This window comes from Rattus norvegicus, chromosome 14, assembly GCF_021556685.1.
Source record: "Rattus norvegicus strain SHRSP/BbbUtx chromosome 14, alternate assembly SHRSP_T2T, whole genome shotgun sequence".
NCBI classification, from domain to species: domain Eukaryota; kingdom Metazoa; phylum Chordata; class Mammalia; order Rodentia; family Muridae; genus Rattus; species Rattus norvegicus.
This window is the reverse complement of record NC_141547.1, coordinates 4928760-4942291: the sequence shown is the minus strand read 5'-3', so window position 1 is coordinate 4942291 and position 13532 is coordinate 4928760. Positions and strand designations below refer to the sequence as shown.

Sequence of the window (13532 nt, the reverse complement as noted above, 5' to 3'; positions counted from 1 at the left end):
TTGCTTGCTTGCTTGCTTCATTGCTTTTGTTGTTGTTGATGCTTTTATAATTTCAATTGAGAAGGAGGGAGAATGAGGTGAATTAATCAGGCATAGTTCTAAGGTTTACTTAATATAGTACCTTAACGTTTTCATAAATTCCAATAATAAGTCATTCATTTTTCTGGTACTATGTTTTAGGCTATTACCTGGAAGACCACAGTATTGAAGAAAATTGTGAAAATTCTAGAAGACATGGAAGGTAATTTTATGTGCATGCTGATCCAAATATCCCTCTCAAGAAATTATAAAGTTTTCATGAAGATTTTCTTAAAAGCATCAGTGTAAATCAGCAGAACATTAACTATATTGGGCATTAAATTCTTCAAGTGCATATACCTCTGTGTCAGTTATTTGTTTTGTGTTTGCAAGTCATTCCTTTCAGATGGAAACGATGCCTTAACAGGTAGTACTATTTCAAGCAGACTGAATTTAGTGCCGTTTGTAGAACTGCCAGTGTCTATATTCTTATAACACTGAGATATAAAAAAAGAATAAACTTTGAACATGTGAAGTGTATATATCCAAAATCATCTAATAAGCAAACAGTGCATAGTAAAGCAGATGTTACTCATAGACTTGTAATAAGTTGGTTAACTTTAGTGAAAGGGGCAGTTCAAGAGAGTTAAGAAAGTTGTAGTTGGGGGTTGGGGATTTAGCTCAGTGGTAGAGCGCTTGCCTTGGAAGCCGAAGGCCCTGGGTTCGGTCCCCAGCTCTGAAAAAAAGAACCAGAAAAAAAAAAAAAAAGAAAGAAAGAAAGTTGTAGTTGTAGTTATGTTAATCAAAATACCACATGTCTATGAAGAACAAAATGTCAAAATGTGGGAATGCAGTGGGGATATATTTTATTTGTTATTCTTCCTTTCATAGGTGTATTATAAGGGATAGATTATATCTATTTTTGTCAAGGTAATTCTATCTCATCTATTAATCTATGTATCTACCTACCTATTTGTGTGTGTGTATGTGTATGTATCTATATATCATCCATCTATTATTGACCTACTTACCTACTTATCTATCTATATTTCATCTATTCTATTCTATTCTATTCTATTCTATTCTATTCTATATAAACATACAAGATTCAAGGTCTAAAGAATATTAACAGAAACATTGTACCACTCTCTGTCCCAGTACAATTAGAAGATATGTAGTTTTCTTCACTTGATGCAGATTTATTGAACTTAATACCATTTAATAGTTAATTGATTTTCCAATTTCATTTTGAATACATTAACATCATCACACTGCAGACAATACTATGAGTATTAGTAACATAGAAATTTTCCCTGTGTCCTGTTTCATTTTGCAAATGTTGTACGGCTGAAACTATAGAAAAATTTATTAATGTAATCTTGTTATAAAGCTCTAATTTCTTGTAATTATGTCAAATATGTGAAAAACCCCACATAGGAAAAGAATGCTATAAGGTTGATGCATATAATCAATGCTGATACCGTCCCAGGTAAGATGCAAAGTGAACCATAATGAGGGAGAACACCATGGATATAAAGAAATTAATAAACCCATATTGTATCTGATTCCTCTTTACATGTGAAAAATACTGTAAAGTCAATATATACCAATGAAAAATATTCATTAGTATACTAAACAAATCGTTATTATGTGTCAGTTACATATACAAGCATGAAAAATTTATATTGTAAAGAGACTCTGAATATATGCAAACTAATAACGATTTTGTTTATCATAGGCATCTTCACTGGGATGAAAGAATTCACACTGGTCTGAAACCCTATGAATGTGTGCAATATAATGAGGAATTTCCAAGTCACAATCATCTACAGATACATAAAAGAACACTTACCGGAGCCTTTGTACACTGTACTGGTCTTCAAATATATACAAGAAAACACACAGGAGAGAAGCTCTGTGATTGCAAACCCTGTAGTAAAGCCTTTGCATGCCACAGTCATCTGCAATGCAATAAGAGAATGCATGCTAGAGAGAAACACTATGCATATGACCAATGCTGTAAAGGCTTTGCACAGATCAATAGTCTTCAAGGGCTTGAAAGAGCACATACTGGAGAGAAGCCTTATGAATGCAGCCAGTGTAGCAAAGCCTTTGCCCATCACAGTGATCTTCAACACCATAAAGGAACACATACTAGAGAGAAGCCCAGTGCATGTAACCAAGGTGGCAAAGCCTTTGCCCATCACAATGATCTTCAGAGGCATAAAAGGACACATACTGGAGAGAAGGCATATGAATGTAAACATTGTGGTAAAGCCTTTGCTCGTCACAGCCATCTTCAAAGGCATAAAAGAACACGTACTGGAGAGAAGCCCTATAAATGTAACCAATGTGGTACAGCCTTTGCTTGTCACAGCCATTTTCAAAGCCATAAAATTACACATACTGGAGAGAAGCCGTATGCATGTAACCAATGTGGCAAAACCTTTGCCTATCCCAGTTATCTTCAACGTCATAAAAGAACACATACAGGAGAGAAGCCCTATGAATGTAACCAATGTGGCAAAGCCTTTGCATTTCACCGCTATCTTCATCGCCATACAAAAACACATACTGGAGAGAAGCCATATGAATGTAACCAATGTGGTAAAGCCTTTGCTCGTCACAGCCATCTTCAAAGGCATAAAAGAACACGTACTGGAGAGAAGCCCTATAAATGTAAACAATGTGGTACAGCCTTTGCTTGTCACAGCCATTTTCAAAGCCATAAAATTACACATATTGGAGAGAAGCCCTATGCATGTAACCAATGTGGCAATGCCTTTGCCCATCACAATGATCTTCACCGTCATAAAAGGACACATACAGGAGAGAAGCCCTATGAGTGCAACGAATGCGGTAAATTCTTTTCACGTCGAAGTAATCTGCAATGCCATAAAAGGACACATACTAGAGAGAAGCCCTTTTAATTTAACCAGTGTTGTAAAAAATCTTCCTTTCACAGTCACCATCAAAGTCATAAAAGAACACAACCTAGAGAAAATCCCTGTGAATATAACCAAATTTGGTGAATCTTTTGGACAGAATGGTAATTTTCAGAGGTATAAAAGAATAGATACTATAGAGAATGTAATCAACGTGATAAAGCCGTTGCTTGTTATAGCCATCAGCAATGCCATAACAGGACACATATTGTGGAGAAGGCTTATGAATGTAATGACTGTGGTAAAGCCTTTGCACACAACCATGATCATCAAAGACATAAATGGAAACAGTGAAGAGAAACCCTATGCATATATCCAATGCTATAAAGCCTTTGGTCATTATGGTGGTCTTCAAAGGCCTCCAAATGACACATTGCAGTGAGGCCCTATGCATACAGTCAACTTGATTAAGCCTTCGCATATCAGAGTCTCCTAATGCATGAAAGGAATCATACTGGAGAGATATAGTGGGTGTGTATGTCTGACTTTTCCTGATCTTGCAATGCATTTCCAACCAGGATTTGTTCCTATTCTTATTGTCATATGTAATCAGTTGTTCAGTTGATATCCCCAAAAGTTCTGCTCTTTTTTTTTAAGGAATTGGCAGCGGACTGGATCTGGGTGTGATGGTTGGGAGAGTCAGTGTCTTTTTTTTTTTTTTCCTTTTCTTTTTTTCGGAGCTGGGGACCGAACCCAGGACCTTGCGCTTGCTAGGCAAGCGCTCTACCACTGAGCTAAATCCCCAACCCCAGGAGAGTCAGAAAGAAGAGGACAGAGGGTAATCCAACCCCGGAACAAAACTCTGCCTATAATCTTTCCTGCTTATACATTGAGCTGGGGTAATGGTAGCACAGAAGTAGTGGGGCTTGCCAACTTTTGACCAATTTAATTGGATGCTCATAATAGAAGAAGAGTCTATAATTGACAAATCTCACTGGAAAAAAATTTAGGCAAGTAGTGGATAGGAGAAGTGCTCCAAAGACCCAGGATTTTATTATAGGATTTTATTGCCAGCTCTTGCTTCTGATATGTTAAATAAGTTAGCCAGTTGTCCTGAGTTTCTTTGAGATTTCATAATATAGAAATAGATGAGCAGCCTGGAAAGATGGCTGAGTGTTAAGAGCACTGACTGCTCTTCCAGAGGTACTGTGTTCAATTCCCAGCAACCACATTGTGGCTTAAAACCATCAGTAATGGGATCTGATGCACTCTTCAAGTGTGTCCGAAGATAGTTACAGTGTCTGCATATAAATAAAAATTAATAAATCTTGAAAAAAGAAAAGAGCAAGGGTTTGTGAATTACTTCATTCTACTTCAGGATATGTAAGTTATTCAGCCCTATGTTTTTTTTCTATTTACTTGTATAAATGATTTCTCTGCTTTTAACGTCAATGCTGTGGTTCTTTGGAAAGTAACCAGGGTACTGTACTATATAATATGAACCAAATTTATCACTGATATTACCTCCTGATATTCTATTTCTCAGCTTTTTCATCTTGAATTTTTTCTTTATGTGTATTTTATGTCTATGGATATTTTGCTTGCATATACATCTGTGAACTGCACGACAGGGGAGGTTACAGATCAACTGGAACTACTGTTGCAGAATGTCAAGAGCACCCTATCAATACTAGAACTGAGGTAGTGTTCTCCAGAGAAGCAGTCATTATGGTTAATCTCTAAGCCACCACTCCAGAATAATAGAACATAAATTAAATAGAAGAATTCCCTTGAAATAATGTAGTATAACAATATTTGTACATGCAGGTCACAAAATTTCCCAGATATACACTGTACTCTGGGCTCTCCAACATTGTTGATTTTGTATTGAACACTGGGTAAATGAGTACTCAGTAGGGAAAGCAATTTTTTTATTCATAATTTCATTCATATATTTCATTCATAAATGACAAAACTTTTTACCCCTGGTTCTTTAAGGAAAAGTGCTTAAATACACTGTTATTAATACACCATTGGTATCAATCTTGAAGTAAGCCTTTCTCACATTGATTTCACTTTGCAATACTTTCATTATGTTAATAATGGGAATATTTCTCTAAAAGTTTGTTTTTCAAAAGACTTCTCATTGTTTTTGTTGGTAAATTTCATTAGCAGTTTTTTGATTTTTTTTTAATTAGGTTCAACTTCCTCATTGTGAATATTACTATTTTTTCTTCTGTTGATGTAACTTACCCTACATGACTACATTTTCTAAAGTTGCATATTCATATAGTACAACCATATCTCCAGCATTGTTTTTCTTTCCCCAGCACCCACATAAAATCCAGCATGGTGGCAGATTTCTGTAATGGGGGAGGGATGAATAATGATCCTTGAAACTTAGTGGGAAGCCAGCCTGGCTGTAGCATGGAGCTGCAGGTTTAACAGAAGATCCTGACTCAACAAATAAGAGGGAGTGCAGCTAAGGACCATCACCCAGTTATAATATTATACTGTAACACAACACACAATTATATATTATATAAATTACAATTTAGTATATGTTCACTCAACATAGCATGTTTTTGATACCTAGGCTTATGACTTCAGTACTTTCTAAGTATATACAATCATAAGAAATCAGTAGAAAAATGTAATAGTAATATTGCTGCCTATGGGCAGGTTAAGAAATAAGCCTCATATTTAACCTTCAAGATTCAAAAATAGCTATTTAAAATACAAGGAAGTAGAAAGACCTCACTTCATTCAACTTGATTCCATTCATTCCTGGGAGTAAATACCTGTCCAGCCACCATAGCTTTAGGCAGTACTGTAACCAGTACTGTGCCAGTATTGTATTATAATATTTTGTAGGGACGTTACTGGCTTAGGTTACAGAGTTTGTAGATGAGTGATACTCCTGTTGATCCTATTGCAAAGTAACTTCCAGCATCATGAGTGATGGCAGCAGGGTTGAATCTCCTGGTTATGTACCAGCTAGACTTATTTGTGTTCAGTGCCATAAGTAACTGGGTTCGGAAGCATTAGAGGCTTCCATTCAGGTTATGGATAGTAACCAATATCGTGTGGCTGACGCAATGCAGGAGGCCATACAGCTGGCAGATAACCTTCTTAGAGATCACCAACCATTTTGCATGGCTATGATGGGTGTATCCTTGAGAGGCATGGACTCATGGACGCAGAGGCTTCAGCCCACTGTTGCTTCTTGCTGCATGCTTTCTCTTGTTTGTCATTGCTGTATTCCTCATGTATCTAGCGTGGTGTAATTAGTGGTGGGTATACCCTCACTGCCTGTAGCCTTATGTGATTAATTCTTGGTTGATAGCCCACTCTATTGGGCAAGTTACGCACAGGAAAAAAAAAAGAAGATGAACATTCATGAAATAAAAGCTTGTTCAGATCAAACAACAATTTTACAGAATTCCTGATCTGATTTAAATAGCTTTAGGAAGGTAGGGTTAGTTGGTAGAAAGTTGATGGAGTTGGTAAGTTGTTTATCCTGAAAGATAAAATGAAATTAGAATTAATAGAATGCAACCGCTCCCTTGTAGACTAGTGAGGGCTTCATAGGTAAGGAAAGGAACAAAGGGTTTCATGCTTTACAAGCACGAAGATGTGTTTGGAAGAGAAAAATAATATTAGGACAAATTAATGATGCAAGAAAACATTTCTTCTAAGTTGAGTCTGAGTTCATGGATCTTGTCATCTGGGGATGTGGCTACAAGTTTTGGGTGTACCATGAAAGGACAGGATTATGAATGAGGGGTAAATAATTCTACTATAAGAATAGAGAATATGGATCCACACCCATTCCCACAACACCCAGAGAAAGGCCAACTCCCTGGTGCTCTAACACACTCAGGATCATAGGCGACAAAGCCAAAACAACTACCCCAACACCTATTCCAGGGTACAGGGATGCAAAATTGCCTGCCCAGCAAGTGGCATGGTTTCCATCTGGTCTCAACCTGCATCTTGAGCAGACCTAGAGTGCTGGCTCTGCATCCACTTTCACAGCTCCCAGAGGGAGCCCGAGTCCTAGATGCTCGAAACACCCAGAATCACAAAGAGTCACTGAGGAGTTCTGACCCAACCAGGATAAAAGAGGGACAAGCTCCAGTCAGAGAAAGGGCAGGTAGCACTAGAGATAACCAGATGGCAAGAGGCAAGCACAAAAATATAGGCAAAAAAAAAATAATAATAAAGCAAGGCTACTTGGCATCAACACAATCTAGTTCTCCAACTACAGCAAGTCCTGGATACCCCATCACACCAGAAATGCAAGAGTCAGATTTAAAGCCACATCTCATGATGATAATAGAAGATTAGGAGGAGGATATAACTCCCTTACAGGAGAACACAGGTAAACAGGTAGAAACCCTTAAACAGGAAACATAAAAATCCCTTAAAGAATTACAAGAAAACACAACCAAAACAGTCATCGAATTGAACAAAGCAATCCAAGATCTAAAAATGGAAATAGAAACAATAAAGAAATCATAAAGGGAGACAACCCTGGAGATAGAAAACCTAGGAAAGAGATCAGTAGTCATAGATAGATGCAAGCACCACCAACAGAATACGGGAGACAGCGGAGAGAATGTACAGAAGATACCATACAAAACATTGACAGAAGAGTTAAAGTAAATGCAAAACAACAACAAATCCTACCCCAGGAAATCCAGGACACAATGAGAAAACAAAACTTAAGGATAATAGGTACAGAAGAGAGCAAAAATTCCCAACTTAAAGGGCCTGTAAATATCTTCAACACAATTATAGAAGAAACCTTCACTAACCTAAAAAAAAGAGATGCCCATGTGTCCCGCGCTACGTCTCGCCAGCAGGAACGACGCGGCACACATAGGATCCTACTACAGAAAAGCTTTAATGCGTCTTGAGAGGGAGAGCATAAGCTTACAATGCGGAGACGGAGAGTGAGGAATAACCGTCCCTTATATAGGAAACTATCCTCGCCTAGGACGTGTCACTCTCTGACTGGTCGCTGCCAATTATGCCAGATGACGTACCAAAACGTACGTGTCCCTTTGAGTAGGGACATTACCAGGCGCCTGCGTATTGCCCTTTTTACTAGGTGCGTTCTGCCGGATGCCGGTGCCATCTTGTAATGGAGTTTGTGAGGACAGCTCCTCACATATGCGAGGACAGCTCCTCGGACAGCTCCTCACATCTCTGTGAGGACAGCTCCTCGGACAGCTCCTCACACCCATGAACATAAAGGAAGGCTACAGAACTTAAAATAAATTAGGCCAGACAAGAAACTCCTTCTGTCACATAATACTCAAAGCACCAAATGCAGAAAACAAAGACTATTAGAAACAGTAAGGGTAAATGGTCAAGTAATTAATACAGCCCTATCCAAACTACACCAGGTTTCTCACTAGAGACTCTAAAAGGCAAAAGATCCTGGGGAGATGTCATAAAGATGCTAAGAGAACAAAAATGTCAGCCCAGGCTACTATACCCAGCAAAACTCTCAATTATAGATGGAGAAACCACAATATTCCATGACAAAACCAAATTTACACAAAACTTTTCACAAATCCAGCACCACAAACAACAGTAAATGGAAAACTTCAACACAAGGAGGGAAACTACACCCTCAGAGAAGCAAGAAAGAAATTGTTTTTCAACTAACCCAAAAGAAGAAAGCCACACAAATATAATTCCACTTCTAATAACAAAAAAAGCAGGAAGCAACAATCACTTTTTCTTAATATCTCTGCACAACAATGCCCTCAGTTCCCCAATAAAAAGACATATACTAACAGATTGATTATGTAAACAGGACCCAGTATTTTGCTGCATACAAGGACACAACTGAGTGACAAAAGACAGACATTACCTCAGAGTAAAGGGCTAGAAATCTTTTCCAAAAATTTGGTCCCAAGAATAAAGCTGGAATAGCCATTCCAATATTGAATAAAATTGACTTTCAACCAAAAGTTATCAAAAAAGATAAGGAAGAACACTTCATACTCATCAAAAGAAAAATCAACCAAGATGAACTCTCAATTCTGAACATGTATGCATCAAATGCAGGGGCACCCACAATCATAAAATAAACTTTACTATAGCTCAAAGCATGCATTGCAACTCACACAGTAATACTTGGACACACATTTCTCTCAGCAATGGAGTGATTATGGAAACAAAAACTAAACAGAGACACAGTGAAACTAACAGAAGTTATGAACCAAATGGATTTAACAGATATCTATAGAATGTTTCATACTAAAACAAAAGAATATACCTTCTTCTCAAGAGCTCATAGTACCCTCTCAAAAACTGACCACACAATCAGTCATTAAACAGGTCCAACAGATACAAGATTATTGAAATAATACCATGCACCCTATCAGATCACCATGAGCAAAGGATGATCTTAAATAACAAAACAAAACAAAACAGAAAAACAGAAAGCCAACATACACGTGGAAGTTGAACAATGCTCTACTCAATAACTTGGACAAGAAAGAAAGAAATTAAAGGCAATTTATGATTTGATGAAAATGAAGGCACAACATGTGAAAACTGGTGGAAGCAGTGCTAAGAGAAAAAAATCATAGTTCCAAGTGTCTCCAAAAAGAATCTAGAGAGAACATACACTGACACCATAAATGCACACCAGAAAGATCAGGAACCAAAAGAACTGAATACACACAAGAGGAGGAGACATAAGGAAACAGTCAATCTCTGGGCTAAAATCAACCAATTAGAAACAAAAAGAAGGACACAAAGGATTAACAAAACCAGGAGCTGCTTCATTGAGAAAAATCAACAACATAGATATATCCTTACCCAGACTAACCAAAGGGCACAGAGTAAGTATACAAATTAACAAAATCAGAAATGAAAGGAAGATATAACAAAAGAAAAGTATGAAATTCAAAAAATGATCAGATACTAATACAAAAGTCTATACTCAATAAAACTGAAACATCTGGATGAAATGGGCAGTTTTCTACACATATACCAGGTACCAAAGTTAAATTAGGGTCGATAAACCATCTAAATAATCCCATAACTGCTAAAGAAATAGAATCATTCATTAAAAGTCTCCCAAAAAAGAGTCCAGGACCAGATGGGTTTAGTGCAGAATTCTATCATACCCTCAAAGAAGACTTTATATCAATACTCTTCAAAACTTTCCAAAAAATAGAAACAGTAGTAAGTCTACTGAATTTGTTCTGTGAAGCCACAATTACACTTATACCTAAACGACACAAAGTCAACAAAGAAAAAGTATTTAAGACCAATTTGCCCTATAAACATCAATGCAAAAATACAAAATAAAATTCTCAAAAACCAAGAACAAATCAAATCAATCATCCGTAATGATCAAGAAGGCTTCATCCCAGGGATGCGGGGATGGATCAATATATGGAAATCTATCAATGTAATCCACTATATAAACAAACTCAAAGAAAAAACCATATGATGATCTCTTTAGATATGAAGAAAGCAGTGCACAAAATTCAACACCCCATCGTGGTAAAAGTCTTGGAAAAATTAGGAATTCAAGGCCCATGCCTTACCATAGCAAAAGAAAAATACAGCACACCAGTAGCCAACATCAAACTAAGTGGAGAGAAACTTGAGGCAATCCCACTAAAATTAGGCACGAGAAAAGGCTGCCCACTCTCTCTACCTATTCAATATAGTACTTGAAGTTGTAGCCAGAAGAATTACACAACAAAAGGAGGTCAAAAGGATACAATGGAAAGTAATAAGTCAAAATATCACTATTTGAATATGATATGATTGTATATTTAAGTGACCCCAAAAATTCCACCAGAGGACTCCTAAACCTGATGAACAAATTCAGCAAAGTGCCTGGATGTAAAATTAACTCAAATCAGTAGCTTTTCTCTATCATCATAGGATAAACAGGTCGAGATAGAAATTAGGAAAGTGGTAACCCTCACAATAGTCACAAATAATATAAAAAAACACTGGTATGACTCTCACCAAGCAAGTGAAAGATCTGTATGACAAGAACTTCAAGTCTCTGAAGAAAGAAATCAAAAAGATCTCAGAAGGTGGAAAGATCTCCCATGCTCATTGATTGGAAGGACTAGTATAATAAAAATGAACATCATGCTTTAAGCAATCTACAGATTGAATGCAATCCTCATCAAAATTCCAAATCACTTCTACATAGAGTTACAACGAGATATTTGCACACTCATTTGGAAAAACCACAAATCTATGATAGTGAAAATATACTCATCAATAAAAGAACTGCTGGGGGAATCACCATCCCGATCTCAAGCTGTATTACAAAGAAATAGTGATAAAATCTGTATGGTATTGGTACCAAGACAGGCAGGTAGATGAATAGAGTTGAATTGAAGACCCAGAAATTAACCCACACACCTACGGTCATTTGATCATTAACAAAGGAGCTAAAACCATCCAGTGGAAAATAGACAGCATTTTCACCAAATGCTGATGGTTCAACTGGGAGTCAGCATGTAGGAGAATGCAAATTGATACATTCTTATCACCTTGTATAAGGTCAAATCCAAGTGGATCAAGGACCTCCACATAAAACCAGATACAATGAAATTAGGAGAGAGAGAGAGAGAGAGAGAGAGAGAGAGAGAGAGAGAGAGAGAGAGAGAGAGAGAGAGAGAGAGGGTAAAAGCCTCAAATATGGGTACAGGGGAAAATTGACTGAACAAAAAACCAATGACTTATGCTGTTAAATCAAGAATCGACAAATGGGACCTCATAAACTGTAAAACTTCTATAAGGCAATGGACACTGTCATTAGGACAAAATGGCAACCAACAGATTGGGGAAAGATCTTTACCAGTCCTACATCCAATAGAGGGTTAATATCCAATATATACAAAGAACTCAAGAACTTAGACTCCAAAGAGCCAAATATCCCTATTTAAAAATGGGGTACAGAGTTAAACATAGAATTTTCAGCTGAAGAATATCAAATGGCTAAAAAAAATACCTAAAGATATGTTCAACCTCCTTAGTCCTCAGGGAAATTCAAATCAAAACAACCCTGAGTTTCTATCTTTTTTTTTTCTTTTTCTTTTTTTCAGAGTTGGGGACCGAACCCAGGGCCTTGCGCTTGCTAGGCAAGCGCTCTACCACTGAGCTAAATCCCCAACCCCCTGAGTTTCTATCTTATATCACTCAGAATGACTAAGTTCAAAAACTCAGGTGACAACAGATGCTGACAAGGATGTGGAAAAATAGGAACACTCCTCCATTGTTGGTGGGAATGCAAGCTGGTACAACCACTCTGGAAATCAGTCTGGAGGTTCCTCAGAAAATAGGACATAGTACTACCTGAGGACGTAGCTATACCACTCCTGGGTATACACTCAAAAGATGCTCCAAAATATAACAAGAACATATGCTCCAGTATGTTCATAGCAGCCTTATTTATAATAGCCAGAAGCTGGAAAAAGCTCAGATGTTCTTTTATTTATTTGTTGATTTCTTTAAATTTTTTATTAGGTATATTTCTTTACTTTCATTTCAAATGTTATTCCTCTTCCTGGTTTCTTACCATAACCCCCATTCCCTCCCCTCGCCCTCCCCCCATACGAATATTCCCCCTATATATCCACCATACAGCTCCCACCCCCCATATTCCACTGCACTTGGGGTCCAACCTTGGCAGGACCAAGGGCTTTCCCTTCTACTGGTGCCCCAACAAGGCTATTCTCTGCTACCTATGCAGTTGTAGCCCTTAGTCAGTCCCTGTATAGTCTTTTGGTATTAGCTTAGTCTCTGGAAGCTCTGGTTGGTTGGCATTGTTGTTTTTATGGGGTTGCAAGCTCCTTCAACTCTTTCAATCCTTCCTCTAATTCCCCCGAGGAGTTCCTGTTCTCAGTTCAGTGGTTAGCTGCTAGCATTGACCTCTGTATTGGACATGCTCTGGATGTGTCTCTCAGGAGAGATCTTTATCTGGTCCCTTTCAACATGCATTTTCTAGCTTCATCAATCTTATCTAGTTTTGGTGGCTGCATATATATGGGCCACATGTGGGGCAGGCTCTCAATGGTCATTCCTTGAGTTGCTGCTCTAAACTTTGCTTCCATATCCCCTCCTATGGATATTTTTTCCCTTTTAAGGAGTGGGAACATCTGCAGTTTGGTCATCCTTCTTATTGAGCTTCCTGTGGTCTGTGGATTGCATCTTGGGTAATTCAAGCCTTTTGGCTAATATCCACTGATCAATGAGTGCATACCATGGGTGTTTTTCTGTGATTGAGTTACCTCACTCAGGATGATATTTTCTAGTTCATTCCATTTGCTTATGAATTTCATGAAGTCATTGTTTTTGATAGCTGAGTAATACTCCATTGTGTAGATGTACCACATTTTTTTTAACCCATTCCTCCGTTGAAGGGCATCTGGGTTCTTTCCAGCTTCTGGAATGTCAAATTTTCTGAGGAACCTCCAGACTGATTTCCAGAGTGGTTGTACCAGATTGCAAGCCCACCAACAATGGGGGCATGTTCCTCTTTCTCCACTTCCTTGCCAGCATCTGCTGTCACCAGAGTTTTTTATCTTAGCCATTCTGACTGGTGTGAGGTGGAATCTCAGGGTTGTT

At 37.8% G+C, this 13532-nt stretch overlaps 1 protein-coding gene across 1 annotated transcript in view; it reads right to left on the bottom strand.

Moving 5' to 3' along the window:
- The window catches only part of Zfp950l12 (zinc finger protein 950 like 12), a 61480-nt gene that overhangs the window by 21048 nt on the left and 26900 nt on the right, over positions 1-13532 (bottom strand). The window contains exon 5 of the mRNA XM_087584647.1: positions 1871-1979. Within this exon, the coding sequence (XP_087440773.1) occupies positions 1871-1979 (109 nt within the window). The remainder of the gene's footprint in view (positions 1-1870; positions 1980-13532) is intronic.